Source organism: Brienomyrus brachyistius, chromosome 1 (genome assembly GCF_023856365.1).
Source record: "Brienomyrus brachyistius isolate T26 chromosome 1, BBRACH_0.4, whole genome shotgun sequence".
NCBI lineage: Eukaryota > Metazoa > Chordata > Actinopteri > Osteoglossiformes > Mormyridae > Brienomyrus > Brienomyrus brachyistius.
The window spans coordinates 41895121-41915471 of record NC_064533.1 but is presented as its reverse complement, the minus strand read 5'-3'; the positions used below and the strand labels follow the sequence as shown (position 1 = coordinate 41915471).

The window sequence follows — 20351 nt, the reverse complement described above, 5'->3', positions numbered from 1 at the left end:
GATACACAGTTGTACATATCTGTTAACCCTGATGATACATCACTGCTATCTCAATTAGAAGACTGTCTATTGGATATCCGGTGCTGGATGGCAAAAAAATTCCTTATGTTAAACACAGAAAAAATAGAAGTTCTGGTAATTGGTCCCAAGGCTGCAAGAAATAAGTTTCACCACCTCAATGTTGGTAGCCTTCCTACACAACCTAACATGGTGGTTAGAAATCGTGGTGTTCTTGTTGATTTAGATCTATGCTTTGATGCTCACATAAGAAGTATTACTAGAACTGCGTATTATCATCTACGAAACATAGCCAAGCTTCGTAAGATGCTCTCATTTAATGATGCATAAAAACTAATACATGCCTTCGTAAGCTCCAGACTGGATTACTGTAATGCCCTCCTATCGGGTTGCCCGTCTGGATCCTTGCATAAACTGCAGATGGTACAGAATGCTGCAGCCAGAGTTCTAACAAACACAAAAAAATTTGATCATATTACACCGGTCTTATCCTCTCTTCATTGGCTGCCAGTTAAGTCCCGAATTGACTATAAAATACTGCTATTAACTTATAAAGCACTCAATGGCCTTGCACCAGAATACCTTAGTGATCTGCTGAGCACATACAACCCTCCATGCTTACTTCGCTCTCAAGCCATGGGATATCTGTTAGTACCTAAGGTAGAAAAAGCTACGGCAGGCTGCAGGGCTTTCTCCTACAGAGCTCCTCAGCTGTGGAATGGTCTTCCACCGGATGTGCGGGTTTCAGGCTCACTCTCAATATTCAAGTCTAGACTAAAAACACACCTGTTTAGTTTAGCATATAGGGACACTAGTTCTAGTTCTAGCTAACTCCTCACTCCCAGTCAGACCTGTAGTATGAGGTGTAGAGCTGGGTGGGGATCGGTGCCATTGGCTTTGGATTAACTGGACAGTCAATGCTGTCACTCTAGCTTCATAATCCCTTGTGGAGCTGGAGTGCTGACATTTCAGGGACTCCCCATGCCTGCATTCCCACTTGCCTCTCCCTCCTACTGATGCTGCCATAGCCATATCTGCCGGAGCTTGTACATTGGACTTCATATTGCACTCATCTAGCTTTTAGCACTGCCGATAGCCTCCTCTTTTAGTGGCAAACTTATGTAACTATTTCTTCTGTGTTCTCCTAGGATGATGATACAGTGAGATACAAGGGAAATGGAGCACGGATCTGAAGCGGATGAATTTGCTTGTTATTGTTGACTTTAGAATGTTATTGTTATTAATTGTCAATGTTATTATAGTTTTGAATGTAGTTTAAAAAGTGAGATAACTGAAATATGCATTATTCATATTTAAATACATAATATTATAATACATAATTATACTTGGGGGGCGGCATGGTGGTGCAGTGGTTAGCACTGTCGCCTCACACCTCTGGGACCCGGGTTCGAGTCTCCGCCTGGGTCACATGTGTGTGGAGTTTGCATGTTCTCCCCATGTCGTCGTGGGGTTTCCTCTGGGTACTCCGGTTTCCCCCCACAGTTCAAAAACATGCTGAGGCTAATTGGAGTTGTTAAATTACCCGTAGGTGTGTGTCTGAGAGTGAATGCTGTGTGAGTGTGCCCTGTGATGGGCTGGCCCCCCAACCAGGGTTGTTCCCAGGATGGGGGGCCAGCCCATTGCTGGGCACACTTACACGCCAGTCACTCACACATGCACTCCTATGGGCAATTTAGTACCCCCACAACGACCTGGGGAGAACATGCAAACTCCACACACATATGACCCAGGCGGAGACTCGAACCTGGGTCCCAGAGGTGAGGCAACAGTGCTAACCACTGCACCACCATGCTGCCCCCAGATATAAATTTTTTTATGGTTAATTGTTTGTTTTTTATGTTAAACTGCTTAACAAATTGTTTAGATGTTTCTGCCAAGGTTAATAAATGCTGTTTTGTATAAGTTTTTATATATGTGTTTTATTTGATTAATAAGATATGTTTTAAATTTGTCTTTCTAGATTAGGAATATATATATGATATATACATAAGTTCCTTCGTTCTCTGAAGGGGGGTGGGGGAAATACTGTCAAGTCCTGCCCGCCACGCCTGCCATAACCCTCCTGTCTCTTCCTTCACACAGCCTGAGGGGCTAGTCCTGAAGCTTTTTGCCCCTTGTTAGTCCATGTATTTAAGCACCTACTTGTCTTGTTGTTGCTAGTCTGTTCATGGACATCATGCCATCTCCTGTTCCTTGTGTCCAGTTCTCCCATTTTGATCCTCTGTGATCCCATATATTTATAGTCTTGGTTCATTTAAGTTCAATAGAACTACTCATTTCTCCACCATTCTTGCTCCTCATGTCCTTCATCTTGGCATTTGTGACAGAATAATTTCCTTGAATGTGTCTACCTGGAAAATGTTGCGAAATAACTATTATTAGTATAATTTCTCTGCCCCATCTATGCTAACCCTTTAGTCCATTTCTTTCCTGTGTTTTTTTTGCTCTCTTTCCCTCTCTATCTTGTATCCTGTACTACAAAGTGGGGTAACTGGCTTTTCGGGGTAACTTTGCGAGTAACTTGATGACGTGTGGTGTAACTTCACGATTAACCCGTACTACGAAAGGTAGTTTTAGTCGAGACATGTTGCTATGGCAATTTACGCTAAGTCTCAAAACTGCTCCAAGCAGTTTTTGTTCTTGGTTAAGTCAACGTTTCCGCGTAAGCCAGCTCTATATGAGCACCGCCCCTCCCACTACAATTTCTCCAAAGACAATGCCAGCGTACCTGGATGATCCGTATGACATTGGCGCGCGACTCGTGAGGGGCTCTCTCCGCAGGGCGAGGGTTTTTAGAGATCGCCAGAATCCGCTGGCATACCCAGACAATATTCTCCATGAAAGGTATAGATTTTCATCTGAGGGAATTTGTTACCTTTGCCAGGTGCTCGGTCCAGAGGTCTCTAATTCCACTCGGCGCAGCAATGCCCTCACGATCGAGTGTACAGTATGCCTCTGCGATATTTTGCCAGTGGCCAGTTTATGTATTCCATCGGTGATGCTGAATATCTGAGCAAGAATACTGTTTGCCGTGCGGTTCGCAAAGTGGTACTTGCGCTGTCTAAACTGTTGGATGCATTTGTGGTTTTCCCTGGTGATTTAAGTGCTCTGCGGAATAAAGAAGGGTTTCATGCAATCGCAGGTAAATCGCAGTATGAAATTATTCTATTGTCATAGGGAAATTGCTTCTGCTGACACAATTTCTCATATGATTCCCAAGGGTCATAGTCATTGTCGATTGCACACACATCCCAGTCAGTGCACCCCTGGGAGAGCACATTATGTGAATCGCAAATCTATTCACAGCATCAACGTACAGGTATTTTTCTCATAATATGGTTTTAGATCTAATATATGGGTTAGTGACTACAAGTGTACCTTAGGTTCACCTTCTCCTCACATAAGGTGATTTGGAATTTGTTAGCTTCTTCTGTAATGTATATTTGTCATGACTGATGCACTAACTTGATAGTACAGTGCTACCTTAGAATACATCCTGTTAGGTGTAAGTCGAAGGATATGGAACAGATTAAGGATGCATACCGAGGTATCACTGTATTTCTCTTTAAGGAAAAGTTAGACAGGTTCCTATAGTTGTTTCCTCACTACACATATGCCTATGTTTAGTCCTGTTGTACATCATTTGATTGTGAAACACTGGCTCAACTTCTATTACGTGTCATATGAACATGACTTTAGAATAGCAGAATAAGCTTTGGAATGGCTTTCAATCTTTAGATGACATGCGATCACCAGTTAATGGTCACAAGCCTGGACGCACAGTCGCCAGGCTCATTACATGACTCTCGCAGATTTTAAGAAGGTAAGGGAATCAGTATTCTACAGATTTTGTTGCACAAACTTGCGTGTGACAGTTGCTCTCAATTTCTTCAAAGGGCATTTTGATGGCCTGTTGCTGGGGGACCGGGGATACCCATGCCTGAAGCACTTGGTAACTCCTTATCTTGACCCTCTAACAAGGCCCCAAATACAATTCAATGCTGCCCACAGCCTAACAAGGGTCAGGATAGAAATGACATTTGGCATTTTAAAGGCACGTTTTACTTTCCTCAAAGGCCTACGAGTACGGCCAGAGAGGGCCTGCCAGGTGGCATCAGCCTGTGTGGCGCTACATAATATTGCAACCATTAGGAAAGAAAAGACCCCTACTCCGCTGCACAAGCCTCCAGACATTGTTGACCCTGTGACCCTCGACCACCCCACAGGACGTGCAGTGAGAGATGCAATCACAAACCAGTGTTTCACTCATTAAAATAAAACTCCATGACTACATTGAAGTCTGATTGTTTTACTGGTTGCCACTCTCCCTCTTCTACAAAGTAAAAGTGATAATTAGTCTGTTATTGTAGCTCTAATTTCATCAGTTAGCATGGTTCTTTCTCTTCCCTTTCCTCTCCGTCTTTTTGCTCTTCCTTTGACTCTTGCTGCATCCATTTCCACTAGCTAAAACAAAATGCCAATGGAAAACGCCAATCCAAAGATGGCCCCTTTTGTACATTTGGCAAATTGGCACTAACCAAGCAAATTCCTAGATAGGTGCTGAGCTGAAATTACAGGCAGATGTGTGTTTTCATTCAACTTTCCAGCTTCAACCATTGTAAAATGTTTGGTGGTGATCTAGGGGGATGGTGGTGGTCTAGTGGTTAGTGATCTGGGTTCCTATTACTGTAGGAACACTAGAAGATTGTGAGTTCAATCAGAGCAGATGACACTATTGTGCCCCTGACAGTTCCTGTAGTTACAGTACTTCACTGTAAGTTGTTTTTGATAAAAGTGCCTGCTAAATGAATAAATGTAAATGTTTTACTGTAATATATGTGTAGCCATACTATACCCACTGTTTTTGCACAGAATACATTGTGTTGCCTTGCAAAAAGGAAAGGGACACTCCATGGCCTCATTTGTATAGATGGTGTAGATGGTAAAGAAGCAGCAAAGAAAAACAAAATTATGAAATTTCTACTAAAAGCATAATTATTTGTGTTAGTGGAAGTGCATAGTGTCCTTTGTCTGTCAAAATGCAGCATGTTTCATTTTACAGTGCTCTAAATTTCATTAGGTTTTGACCTAATTGACCTAACTGTTTTGAACAGATTAGCTTTTTTTTGTGACCAAATTTTTATTAGAGATTTTTTAACAAAGAACAAGACGGAACAGAACAGAACACACTCCACCCCCACCCCACCCCACCCCACCCCACCCCACCCCCAATACACCCTGAGACAGCACCTCAAAGGAAAAGAAACAAAAGACCAACAATTTTCACTGGCACACCCAGCCCCGGACAGCGCAGCTAAAAACTGAGGAGAAAAGAAATAACACACTTATATCAGTGAAAAACATCAAAATTAGGAAAGTAAAAATCAAAACAAAACACAATGAATATGGCCTCAGGACATGACCAGCTGCACATCATGGAGCCAGCTGTGGATCGTAGAACCAGACGAGTTGTTAATCCAGGTTGCAGAGAATTCCAGGAGAAGCAGATCAAGAAAGGTGACCTTCCAAACCAAGGGAATGGCACGATCGGGAGTCTTCCAACGAGAGGCTAATAACAACTTGGCCACTAAGGAGGCAGACATCAGAAGCCTTTGCTGGAAGCGAGAGAGAGAGAAGAGAGAAGTCCAGAAGAAGAAGGATAATGGGAGACAGGGGGATGGGAGAGGAAAGAATTGAAGAGAGAGATCTGGCCACGTAATCACAAAGAGCAGCCGCTGGAGGACAGTCCCATAACATATAGAGAAAGGTACCAGGGACCTGGAGGGGACAAAGATGACATAAGGGGTCAGGCTCTAATCCCATGAGATGGTGTTTCCTGGGAGTGGGGTATAATCTGTGAACAAACTTAAATTGTGTTTGCTGGTGATTGGGATTTTTATTTTTTAGTTTTTAATATTATGAAAAATAACACTCCAAGATTGGAGAGAGCTCCCCCTGCCAGACAGAAATTATGGGGAGAGGTTTCAGATTATATAAACGTCAGAAAGATTATTAGTTGTTCAAAGTTTTGCTGGTGGTGAACATTGATTGAGAGAAGTATTCATGATATTTGGGGGAAGTGGTGATTGAAAGCATTTTGTGTCAAAGCAATGCAAACGTATACATAGTTTAGCTCACATGGTTCAATGGTATGGTGCATGTGTTAAGTGTTGTGAAAAAGTGGACATGGTATTGAGACATGCGTTAAAATGATTGGGAAAAAACTGTTGCAAACTCTGGTTTGCTATTTTTTTTTCATTTTCTGACTACTCATTTCCAAAATAGTTTATAATAAATACAACTTGATCGAATAATTTTATCGACCGATGAACTAAGGTAAGAAGGATGAATCGCACTGATGATGGGGCTACACTGTAGGAGAGGCGGGTGGGGGGAGGTGGGGACTGCTGTGATTGGTGGAATAAGGGTAAGGTGGGAGAAAAGGTTATAGGAGTATTCAGTACAGGGAGACTGGATGGTGAAAAAGGTCAGGGGACAGGGGATATAAAGAAGGTGATTCACATTACTGTTTATGTGAAAAAATGCAAGTGGGGAGGGGGATGGCTTGGTGGGATGTCCTCATTGTAGCTGCACTGTATTGGTGTTGCACGCCAGGGCAGAGTCCATGCAAAAAGCCTGGAGACATTAGTGGCAACATATTCAGTGTGTCTTCGAGCCACAGCTTTAAAATACCAGTGACATTTTTTAGCGTTCCAGGTTAAGCACTTTCTGAGGGAACCTTGGTATTGCTCTCCAGGAATTTGAACCAGCAGCCTTGTAATTACAGTCCAGGTACCTGGTTAGCTGCCGACCCATCTCTTGGATATTTTCAGATCTATAGTTATAGCAGAAGAAATGTTAAAGATTCAAAAGCCAGGTACACAAGCGAAAATTATTGCTCCTTGGTCATCTCTAGGCAACGCAACTGTAACATAAGACACCTTCAGTTATCTCTGCTGAAAGGAGGAGCTTACTGTTTTGTTCCAGCTTAAAACTGTTCTTCAAAATCCTGCAGTTTGAACAGTGTGACCGAATAGACAAAAATAGAACAAGTTTACAACATTTTTCTTAAAGAGTTTTTTTTTATATAATTGCAGAGTATATGGACTACAGGAAATAATCCTGATCACAGCTTCACTAAATATCTGTTTCAGCTTTATTCCCCCATTTCTTTAAATTGATCCAACAAAGTGCAATGCATACTTTCACTCAGGTATTTCTACACTAAAAATGTCATTAATGTGCATGAGGCATGGCCTCCTTCTATTTGCTGTATTATTTTATATTTTCTTCTCTCTGGAAAATTTAGATTAGGCATAGGATAATTATTGATATATTGCATTGTGAAAAAACTATGACAAAATATGAAAAAAAGCTTTTCTTGGCTGCATTTGCACAGTCTTTACCAAATACAGTTAACATCAAGCATTGGGGTCAGAAATGAGTCTGGAGGTGATCTTCTAAGTAAAACTGGTCTCAAAAAATGATATGAACTTTGAAATGAACTTTATTAATTAGTAAAGAGCTGAGAAATATGGAAAATTGTGATTTTTTTTTCAGGATTGCCTCTGCAATATGAATTTTATGCTTAAAATATATGAGAATCACCTTCACAGAGGGGAGCTCACAACAGCCAAAATCTCAACCAAAAACCCTCAACAGAATCCAGGAAAGAAAGACCTCATCAAGGGAGAGATACTTCAGCAAATTAAAACATTCCTCACAATCTGGATAGGATTCATTTAATTAAATTATAGCTCTTAGCTTTATATTGACATATGTATTATGCACCATCTTTTTGTAAGTAGTTTTATTTTAAGAAGAGCTGTTATATGTGTCATGACCTGCGCATCCAGCCCTTGTGTGTGCCACCCCCCTCATTAATCTCGTGTGCTGCCACAATTGTGATCACCTGTTTCACTTTATTTTGGCTTGTCTTGTGTATTTCAGTCTGTGTTCAAGTCTGTTTCCTCAGGTCTGTCATTGATGTAGTTTTCCATGTGCAAGTGTTCCTCTTTAATAAACCCTGTGGTTTTGGATCTCCGTCTGCCTGATCCTGATTTCCCCGCTCCATCATCTCCCTGCACGCTCGGCTCGGTGCAAGCTATAGGGCTATGTTTAAGAGTTTGTAGGCATGTATTCTAGTCATATTTAAGGATTATTTTGATATTTGATATTTTTGATTAATATAATTGTGACAGACATAACTGAAATGTAAGAGATTTTGCTGTTTTGGGTCAATGCTGTGAAATTGTCACCACACAGAAACTCAACATGAGCTGAATTATAAATTTATTGTAAGGCACAGAAATACTGAGTGGTTTGCATATTTATGTTCATTGAGCTGAGTGAAATATATTCTGCCTGGACATTGAGTGACCCTCCCCCCAGTTTATTCCATAAGCGTGGGGGTTAGTAAAACACACAGCTGAAGCACACCAAGTTCATTTTACAGCCACCTGAGGAGTTTCAAAGATCCATGTGCCTTAATGCCAACTTTAATACTTCAAAGATCTCAGAAACCCATTTTTAAACATGAAAAGATTGTTTCTTGTTGATTTTCCAATTAAAATCAGTTAAATCGTTAAAATTAGGCCCTTGTTTGATTAGCAAGCATACAAGCGATGTCAAGAACCAGCTGTCCAAACACAGTTGTTAATCAAGAGTCCTTATGCTCCTTGCCTGTTGGAAAAGAGCCTAAGATTGCTTACCGTATTTTTACGCATATAACACGCACACGCGTATAGCGCGCGGGAACAAAGGAATTATGTAAAAAAAATTCTGCATAGCGTGCCCATGCGTATACCGCGCATGCTGCCCATTGAACTGAAAACTCCTCCCGCCACCCCCAGAGTAGAGCTAATCAGCTACAAAGAGTCAATTACAGTATAGTGTCAAGATGCATGGCCCGAATGAAACAAATTTAATGAACGACTTCAATTAATTGAGTTCTAGTAGATTTTCTCGATTAAGTTTAAATTTAAAGTGTTTCTAAAACCCCATCATGCCAGGAGTGAAACGAAAGTCATATACAGCGGACTTTAAGCTTAAAGTCGTTGCGAAAGCTGAGGAAATAGGCAACAGGGCAGCAGCGAGAGAGCTTGATGTTGGAGAAGCATCGGTGTGTGAATGGAGAAAAGAAAAGAAGGAACTGGAAAAATGCAATCCGCGAAAACGAGCACGTCGTGGGGCCAAACCAAAATGGCCTCAGCTGGAGAATAACTTAAAGCAGTGGATTCAGGGGAAAAAAGATCAAAATCAATCAGTCTCTACCGTCGCAATTCAGATGAAGGCAAAACTACTTGCCAATGGAAGAGGAATACCAGACTTCAAACCTGGCTTCACATGGATCTCGGAATTTATGAAAAGGAACGGACTATCGGTGCGAATGAGAACAACTGTAGGTCAGCACCTTCCGGAAGACTGGCAGCAAAAAATGATCGATTTCCATGACTTTGTCACCAAAGAAATGTCCGAACTTGGCATCACTGCAAAGAACGTCACCAACATGGATGAAGTTGCAATGGCCTTCGACATTCCAGCGACAAGAACCGTAACCCTCACAGGTACCAAATCTGTTGCCATCACCACAACTGGGCATGAAAGAGCGTGTTTTACAGTAGTTCTTGGTTGCTCAGCTAGCGGGATTAAGTTAAAGCCCATGGTCATTTTCAAAAGGGTCACTATACCCCGTGAAAAACTGCCCACCAGTGTGGTTGTGCACTGCAACAAGAAGGGATGGATGGACTGCAATGTAATGAGATTGTGGGTAGATAAATGCTTTAGGGCAAGGCAGGGTGGTTTTTTTTAAAAAAATCCTTGTTAATTTTCGATGCAATGGCTGCCCACAAAGAAAAAAATGTTCAGGGCTACATTAATTCTACTGGTGCCCACATCGCTGTGATACCTGGAGGCCTTACTTGTAAGCTGCAGCCACTAGACATCGCAGTGAATCGTCAGCATGGGACAAAATAACACCAGATACCATTCGAAATGGATTCAGAAAAGCGGGCATAGTTTATGAAACCATTGACGCTAAGCATGCAACGGAAGGAGGCAACGACACGGAAATCAGCGATGATGATGATGAACATGACGATATCACTTCACAAATAAATGAGGATCGTCTGCAGACCGTTCTGACTTTATTTAATGAAGACGATGATGACATTTCTGATTTTGATGGATTCAATGATTCAGATGACTGTGATGATGATGACTGAATAAACCAGTAAATTTTGTTTATTTACAACTGTAATTAACTAATTAGATTAAATTGTACAGTTTATAAGAATGAACATGTGATTCCTGTTCTTGTTGTTGAATTCATATTCTAAACTCGAGGGCCCCTACATAATACATATTCTTTGTTCCAACATGGAGTCTCATTTCCACGACGATGATGACATACAAATCATAATCATGATCAAATCGTTTCATTAGTTTTGTTTCGATAGAACATTTTCATCTCCATTAAAATATTAACAGACGACATCAATCATGTAAAACAAATTTTGCATAACGCGCACACGGAGATACCGCGCGGGAGGGTTGAACGGTTTGTAAAAACACGTATAGCGCGCACGTTATATGCGTAAAAATACGGTAATTTGTTGGTTCTCTGATTTAAGTCAGCTCACTGGCTAGTGTTTTATTCAGACTGTTTTGTGCACGATTTCTGCTAACCGAGAAGATTGTGAAACCAAGTTAGACACCTGAATATGCATCCTCTGTGTTACTAGTGAGTTTACTAATGTTTGTGCTAGGTTTGCAGCAAGCTCTTATTACAACCTTGAACAAACAGATCAGGGGTATTTTTTCCTGCATTGTGTCACACGCGTCACACACGTCGCTTCTCCCCTTTACCTGTCTGGTTTCTGGTTGTTCCCTTTGTCTTCTGCTTCACCTTATTCTTGTGTATGGCTCTTAGAAATTCTGAACTTTAAAGTATCCTGATGCTCAGCGTAGCCTTGTGCCAGCAGAGCCAGAATTAAACTGGGATTGAAGAATGCAAATGTATTTAAAAATATAGAGTGATCTCAATTTTATCCATGACTGTGTGTATATATATTAGGGATGAGCGAGTACAGCATTATCTGTATCTGTTAACCATATGAATTATCTGTATCCGTATCTGTACTCGGACTGGGCAGGGCCTAACCCGGAAGTGGGCAGGATTTAACCTGGAAGTGGGTCGGGTTGTCTTGAAATGGGTGGGGCTTTAACCGGTATGTTATTTTAAGCATGCAATTAATATGGGTTGATCAGAAATTGTTATATTTATTGCTGATTAGAAAACTATTTACATGACAGCATCAGCATTGAGCTTCAGATCAGTGGTTTTGATCAAGATAACAAACGAGCTATATACAGAACAAATTTTGCAACAATGAATACAACACATGCGGTTGCAATTATGAAGTAAAATGTAACGAACAAGAGTTTTCATCTCAACATAACTTTCTTTTTTTAATTTTTTTTATGAAATACGGCAAGAAAGTGTCAGACACTCAGTGCGTGAAGTAAAAAAAAACTGGTTAGAGCCAGCTGACGGTTTAAAAAAGAAAAAAAAATCGCGAGTCGCATTCTACCAAGCACCACGTCTGAACAAACCCCACGTTTACCAAAACTCTACTGGTTAATAAGTAAGTACTACAAACCAAAGTAAAAAACAAACCTGAAGCTGAAGAAACCCTAAACGTTAACGGAAAAAACACGCGAACCTGAGTGACTGAGGGAGAGACAGAGAGAGAGAGCGCGCTGTTCTCTTCTCAGTGTTCTGTATGTGAGTGAGCACAGCGGGACACAGCAACACAATAAATCTGTATGCGTGTAGGGGAGGAGCGCTGTGACTAGTGTATCACAGAACGCAGACACAGTCAGCTACCCAATGAAAATTTTTATTAAATCCGAGCACAGACATTGACTCGTATTACTCGTATGATACTCGTACTCGTCAAAAGTGCTTTATCTGTACCGGATACTCGTTTCAGCCGAGTATCCGGCTCAACTCTAATATAGTTGCTGATAAGCATCAGATGTTACGTAATATAGAATTATTTAAAGGAAAACTACTTTCATCTGTTAAATCCACTTTCCTGGCGTGCGAGCAGCGAGCGGGGAAGCAGATCACGGAACCACGGAAGTCCAACAAACGGGGTTTATTGCAGGCACAGGTACAGTACAAAAACACGGTGGACAACGTCACAAACATCAATGACCGATTTGGGGAACTGACTCAGATGCAGACTGATATACACAGGACAAGGCAAAATAACAGGGAACAGCTGGGCACAATCGGGGAAGCACACGTGGATGATCAGGAGGGTGTGGCACACACGAGGACTGGACACGCAAGTCATAACAGAACCCCCCCACAAAGGCACGCACTCCGGACCAAGACAACACCTGACAAAGGACAGGAAATGCGGACAGACAGATAAGAAAAGGAGACATAGCGTGAACTGGCAGAACGAAAGGGACGAGAGTGAATGGAGGGAACACAGGGGGACGAGAAGCAGAGACAGGAGGAACACCAGGAGGAGGAGCAGAGACGGAGGACCAAAATGGAATGGACGGGGGACAAAGGGGAGCCTGAGGGAGCCACAGCGGCCGACAGGCGGCAGCCGGAGGGGCCGCAGGTGACCGGGAGGCCGGAGCAGGAGGGGATCTCTGAGGGGTCGAAGAGGTAGGGCGAGGGACAGGCGAAGGGGACGAGGAGGGAGCCAGAGGGGGCATCAGGGGAGGCGATGAGGGAGCCGGAGGGGACACTGGCAAAGGCAAAGATGCGACGGCGTAGCCACAGCTGGCCAGGGCGACGTCCCCTGACGTGCCGGAGTGGGGGGACCCGCAGGTGATGGAAGACCCGCAGCGGGGGAACCTGCAGGCGACCGACAAGGTGTCGGAGGTGGGACCGAGGCAGGGCGACGAGGCGTCGGAGGGGGACCCGCAGGCGACCGCTGAATCGGAGCCCCAAGCCCCAGTCAAAGCGAGTGAGGGCGAACTCGGGGGCAGGGTGGGTGGTTTCTCTTCCGGGACTGACTGGGGTCGAACTTGCCCGGGCGAGTCATCAGGAAGGTCCCCGAGGGGTCCCGCTCAAGCTCCTCCTGGACTGGTGCTGGAACCAGGGGAACTGGAGCAGGGTTAGGGACCAGGACAGGAGCCACAGGGGCTGGAGTCACAGAGGTAGCAAGGGGAGCTGCAGGTGGAGGCAGAGGGGCCTCGGGCGGAGATGCAGGCGGAGGCACAGGCGTGAGCTGCGCTGCAGACAGGGGCGCAGGTGTGGGCTGCACCGAGAACTCGGGCGGAGCAGCAGCAGCCTCAGGTACTGGAGTGGGCGTAGCAGGAGGCGGGGCCATAGCAGGGACCACGGGCATAGCCAGGACCTCTGGCGCCGCAGCAAGCGGAGGTGGCGCCTAAGGCGGTGCAGCAGGCGGAGGTGGTGCCTCTGGTGGTGCAGCAGGCATAGCCGAAACCTCCAGCAAGAACAGAGCTGCAGGCGGAGGCGGCACCTCGGGCAGCGCTGGCACTGCCGACTCTGGACCAGCAGGGGGCGCTGCAGTGGCCGGAGCCTTGCTGTGCGGCCCGGCAGCCGCCAGGACAGGCAAAACAGGCATAGGCATGACAGGCAGATCAGAAACCAGCAGGACAGGCAGATCAGAAACCAGCAGGATAGGCAGATCAGACGCCGACAGGACAGGCAGATGAGGCACGGGCTCCAGTGTGGCTGCCTGATAAGCGGGCATTGCCACTTTAAGAGCCCGTGGAACTCGTGGGATAGCATCCTAAATTGCCCTGGCCCCTTTTACAGCCAGGCGAGTTCCCTGGAATGGGGAAGCTGCCCAGTAGGCAACTTGGAGGCAGTGGGGACGTCTTGTCACCAGGAGGGAGAGAGAAGCAGCTCCCAGGAGGACGGTCGGGGATACCTCTAAGCTCTCCATCCGCTTTTTCCTCTTTCTCCTCGGGCTTGCGGTTGTGGTGGTGGGTTGCACCTTTTCTGCTGAGATGGACGGAGGATTTACAACCTCGGCGGTGTGCAGTGCGACCGGCTGAATCCTTTTGTCGGTCACGCGCTGTACCAGTAACCGGAGGTTTTCAGGCACCTGTCTCATTAAGTGCATGTTCCCGGACGGGGACATCTCCTCCAGGAGGGTCCCGCTCCGGCTGGCCAGCTCCTGCGCTATAGGCTCTTATTGGACCTCGGGCTGGCTGAGCCAGTAAATCACCTCCCTGAGCAGTCCAATGCACTGGCTTTCGACCCACGGAGGTGAGTCTCCTGCACTCTCCTGGCGTGTGAGCAGCAAGCGGGGAAGCAGATCACGGAACCACAGAAGTCCAACAAACGGGGTTTATTGCAGGCACAGGTACAGTACAAAAACACGGTGGACAACGTCACAAACATTAATGGCCAATTTGGGGAACTGACTGAGACGCAGACTGATATACACAACTCAACGCAAAATAACAGGGAACAGCTGGGCACAATCGGGGAAGCACACGTGGATGATCAGGGGGGCGTGGCACACACGAGGCCTGGACGTGCGTGTCATAACATCACCTTCCTGCTCAAAATGCACTGCAAATAAACTAACCCCTAACAAGCGTACTTTTAACAAAAGCATTCCTGCCAGATTGTGGTGATTATTTTTTTGTACAAAATGGGATTTTGTAATCCCATAAATTTTAAATCACCTAACACAAACAAATCTAAAAATAAAACGAGTGATGGTAAGCACAAAGGCAGATATCATGTTTCGTCACATTCTAACTTGGTTTTTATGTGAGTTTAAGACTGTTAAAGCTTTACCATTTACTTAACGCTATACACACCAAGACCATACAAGGATGGTAGTTACAGATTTTTTTTCTAACCACTTACACCAATTCTGAAAGGAAATAAAGGAAAAATGTCACAACAATCTTCTGTTAGAAAGAATAAAAATATGGAACTTCAGGTGGTGTGTGTCTGTCTCTCTATGCCTTTGTATGTGTGTGTGTGGAAATCAACCGTGGTAGAAAAATCAATGATAATGTAAATACAATTGTAATTCCAATCAGTAATTACCAAAGGAATTCAAAATAACACTGTTGATTTAACTATAATAATTACAATTGTTAATTTCTACTTTGAAATAGTTATTATACTAAACATGTAAAGCAATAATGCAAGCTTGCTTAAGTAATGGGATTTCACTCTACAAGTAAAATGAAGAAAGTAACTGAAAACACCTGTCGAGGTGGGGTTGGGAGACCATAAAAACAAGCGACTTCTAACAGGTTGACCTTGCCTCGAACTGATAACAGGCCCCTGTAAGCAGAAGCACCTGGTGTCCAAGGATATCCAGCCCCTCCTTTAGCTGTCTGTAAACTGTTGTGTTTTTTTTTGTTATGAAAGAGGTATGAAATTGTTGTTCGGGGAGCAGAAAGACTGCTGAGTGTCTGCTCCCCCAAAGCTTTGTGGTAATAAAGTTTTGTCAGAAGCTTAAACAAATCGACTTCAGCAAAATTTCTACCACATATCTGGGGGCTTATCAGGGATCGGAGAAAGGGAACAGCCAGTGCGGATGGACGGCAAGGACCGGGGTGTCCTGATAGAAGGAGACGGTTGGACGTCACCATCAGCCAAGGAACGAGGGAAAAAAGTTACTTGATCCGGTTCAGCATTCCGGCCTCATCGGACGAATGGCAGGACATCCCAATCTAATCAACGGACCAAAAACAAAGGGAATCTGTAAGTTGTTTTATTTATTTGAGGTTGATGTTTAAGCGGCGTCATGAAAGTGTGGTTTGACAAACGGGAAAAGTGCTAGTAGATTGCGGTCCATGGGAGGATATCCTAGTATTCACAGGGAAGCGAATACGGGTATTTGTGATGAAGCAATTACGGGTGTCTACACACGCTTTCACAGGAAAGTGAAAGCAGGGTTTCCACGGGAAAGTGAAAGCAGGGTTTCCACGGGAAAGTGAAAGCAGGGTTTCCACGGGAAAGTGGAAACAGGTTGCTGGGCCCACCGGAGTGTGAATGGTTGGTTGACTACGGACCCACAGGGTTATGAATGAGTGATTGACGTGTACACTGGATGAATGTGTAAAGCATGTGGAATTGACGAATGTGATGAATGTGAAAGTATTGAGTTGTCAAGTAGAGACTATCAGGTAAACACACTAATAAGTATCTGGAAAATGAGACATTATTATGTCCCAATAATAAAAATAAGAACATGGATTGAAATTCATATTGCAGACATGCATTTGGCACACATAAGCATTATAATTGATTGCCTATCTTTCTGCAACGAAGTATCTACTTATGCTTTTTATAATAAAGGAGTGTTAGGGCTTTGAGTTGCAAAAATAGCTTTCACTATCGCAAGGAAGAAATTTGCTTTTGCTTTCTCGCAAAGAAGAATCCCTTAAATTCCTGAAGTGCTTTATTCAGTGGGTAACGGAAGAGAGAAGTCATGAGCAGTTCAAACAGTAAAGGGAGTAAATGTGCCCGAGACCCTTCATATGACCCAGAGGGTGTGACAGAGTTCGAAAAGCAGATGAGAAATCACGCCTGGAGCAGGCCAAGCAAAAAAAAACGCACATGCCACGATATAGTAGACACTGAAATGGGAGAAAGCTTTGGTACGCATAATAGTAGGTAAAAAGTGATGTTGTAGGAAATGTCGGGATTTCGGAAAGTTTGAGAAATGGATATATGTGGCTAAGGTAAAGGAGTTAGAGAAAGAAAAGGCAAATAATATAGGACTGCAGGACAAACTGATAAAGGAGACAGTGGAGCTAAAAGCTGAAAGGGCCAGAATCAAAGCTCAAACACAGTCTTTCAGTATAGTGTTACAGGGCAATGTTCAAAACAAGACTAAGAAGACACAGGAAGAGATTCCCTGTGCCCTCGGTTGCCATCCCCATCCTCTCCACCTCCCCCTCCCCCTACTTATCATCCAGCAGAAGCAGCTGCAGCAGCACCAGCGTCTGTGAGAGCTGCTGCCCCTCCACCGGAGGAGGAGGAGGAGGGGGAGGGGGAGATTGTAATCTGGGGAGAAGAGACCCCAGCGCAGAAACAGAGCCAGAGACTGCTGGACAGGAGGAGAGCGAGCTCAGTCCCTCCATCTGCACATCTTTACCCCTTGGTGGAAATGCTTGATCCAAGGGGCCCCAGTGCAGATGGAGCACCAAGGATGGCGCATGTCCAGTGCAACTGGGACCTGGCCGAGCTGAGGGAGGTGGTCAGCTCTCTCCCAGATCCACGTGAAGAGACCTAATGTGCAAGCTGGGATGCAGCATAACGCTGAACAAAGAAGGTATGGAAATAATCACACCCACTTTAGGCCTCTTTCCCCTCCTACATGTCCAGCCAGCCACGAGGGCCCCATCTTGCATCGCCTGGACGCTGCGAGATGACACCATTGGTGAGACCTGGTGCCAGCTGAACAACAACCTGCACCACGACTCCATTGCATAGCTACTTATTGTATGTGGACAGCACCACAGAACGCGATCTGGAAAGCATGCAAGACTTTGTGGAAAAGGGATTTCCTACAGATACAATCCACATAGATCACATATATGTGGGAAAACAGACTACCACTGTTTCTGTGTCACTCCAGGAACAAAAACTACGCTGGTTCTGCCCTGACGGTAAAAGTGTTCCACATGTCTCATTAGGAAAATGTGAAGGGGAAAGCTGGAAGTTGTTAGGATTGTGGGTAAGAGAATGTAGAGAGCGAGATGACTGGGTGTATGTGGAAAAAGGTAGATGGGTGACTAGAGATGGGGCTGTGCAAAGATATGACAGGACTCTAACTGTTGAGCTGAAGCAGGAATTTCACAGCAAGAGTAGAATACAAGGGTCACCTGAGGGGAACGAGAATCCACCAGTTTTGCTGGGTAACATCCCAGATTAATTTTGGAATAAATTGAAAAATGATTTTGGGCGAATAGCAACCGCTGAACCTTTTCAGGTGAAGTCTCAGTACAGGCCGCAGTCGCGCAGTACTCTCTCCCTAAGGAAGCAGAAGAGGGAATAGAGAAAGTGCATGGTGATCTACTGGCCGGCGGGGCTATTTGGGGAGCAGATTACGAGATGCATGAAAGACTGCTGAGTGTCTGTTCCCCCAAAGCTTTGTGGTAATAAAGTGTTGTCAGAAGCTTAAACAAATCGACTTCAGCAAAATTTCTACCACACAACAAAGATGTTTTCTACCTGAATTGGACTGACAAAACAAAATGATTAAAATTGATCAACGAAATGGTTGTTTTTTTTTATTAGATTGCAACAGCTAGCTTTCATGTGAAATACCAAATTTCTTTGGTTGGAAGAAATGTTCATCTGTTCTCTGTATGTCAACATTGTGCTCTGAAGTGAACCTGACAATTGAAAACTGATGATGGATTTTGAGCTTGGTTTAAGTGGGAAGGGTGAGATGCAGGCAGACATCTGTGCCTTCTATGCTACATGGTATGTACCACTGCATGCTGGGCAATCAACACAGTATTAACATCACTAAAAGGGTGTTAAATCCATCCATTCATCTTGTATAATATATAGTATTAATTTCTTTCATCTTAAAGTGTGAATTTATTAAAAGTCCACTACACACATTTGTATATTTCTAATGTTTTGCTACACAACCATAAACTGACAATACATTCCAAATGAGAAATCACACTAGAATAATATTTTCCATGCCTCTGCAGCTGCAGGAGACTGATTTCATTATAAAAGAGTTTTAAAGCCACAGCGTAAAGTCCAATAATTTACTACTTCCATCCATCCATTTTCCAAACTACTTTTCCTACTGGATCGCGGGGGGTCCGGAGCCTATCCCGGAAGCAATGGGCACGAGGCAGGGAACAACCCAGGATGGTGGGCCAGCCCATCACAGGGCACACTCACACACCATTCACTCACACACAGAGGTGGGTAGTAACGCGTTATATTTACTCCGTTACATTTACTTAAGTAACTTTTTGGAAAAATTGTACTTGTAAGAGTAGTTTTAATGCATGATACTTTTACTCTTACTTGAGTAAGAAATTTCAAGAAGAAACGATACTTTTACTCCGTTATTCTAAGACATATGTTGCTCGCTACTCGCTACTTTCATTTTAATAATCTGTTATTCGCTACAAAGGTGATTTTTTGTCATACTAGTCCAAGGGTTCAAGGGTTTCTCGCCAATCAAATTTAGTTAATAACAATGCGTCACTCAGTTTCACCAATCAAATGGAGCCATACAGTCACATGACCACACAAAATTTACGCTGCGCCGCACAGAGCAGTGACTGAAAGGAGAAAACAATGGCGCAAACAACGGCGTGTGATTTTGAACCAGAAGAAGCAGAACACCCCTGGCCGCACATTCGATCAATGTTTTCATTACAGATTATAAAACAGAACAGCCATGTGCTGTCTTACGTGTCTGCCTAAGCGTGTCGACATTTCAACCTACAAGAACTCGACTTCGAACTTGAGGAAGCACGTTGCGGTATGTTGTAGTATGTTGTAGTATATGTTTTGGCTGTGGATTTTATAACGTAATAACATCATAAATAACTGTCAAATGTACATTGCTTTTGAGTAATTTATCACACTGCAGCCTCACAGACAGACAGACACACACACACACACACAATGCACAGCCTGTTCCTCCGTATAATCTCTGCCTGCTGAGCCCATTGTTATTGCTACGATGTTATTAGCATTTCCTGTGGTTGAATTTGCCTTAATTTATGTTTGTTAATATTTTTTGTCATTTTTTAATTTTTTTTTTTTGTCATGTTATTTATTATTGTTTTAGTTAAAGAATTTGCATTGCTATTTTGTTTTTGTCTATTTGACTACATTCATGCTCTGAAACAATAAATCAAAAGTTACTCAATAAGTTACTCAATACTTGAGTAGTTTTTTCACTAAGTACTTTCTTACTCTTACTCTACTATACTCTACTACTATACTCTACTACTACTATTCTCTTACTTGAGTACAATTTTTGGCTACTCTACCCACCTCTGCTCACACATGCATTCCTACGGGCAATTTACCAAGTCCAATTAGCCTCAGCATGTCTTTGGACTGTGGGGGGAAATCGGAGTACCCGAAGGAAACCCCACGATGACATGGGGAGAACATGCAAACTCCTTAAGTGATTCACTTCAGTCACATTAGAATGGTTATAGTCTCCCTTTCATGGGATGTGTTCTGTGTTTTCAACTGAGTGCAGATAAAAAGCTTTATCTTCTGCCAAGATGAAAATTACAGATGCTCCTCTATTCACGAATTAGATACATTCCGAACAGCCGGTCGT

The 20351-nt window shown here is 43.7% G+C and overlaps 1 protein-coding gene across 1 annotated transcript in view; it reads left to right on the top strand.

Annotated features, from left to right (window-relative positions):
• The first annotated feature begins 2755 nt into the window (after positions 1 to 2755).
• The window catches only part of LOC125716504 (uncharacterized), a 43780-nt gene continuing 26184 nt past the window's right edge, over positions 2756 to 20351 (top strand). The window contains 4 exon segments of the mRNA XM_048989289.1: positions 2756 to 2990; positions 2993 to 3191; positions 3260 to 3315; positions 3318 to 3358. Of these exon segments, the coding sequence (XP_048845246.1) occupies positions 2756 to 2990; positions 2993 to 3191; positions 3260 to 3315; positions 3318 to 3358 (531 nt within the window).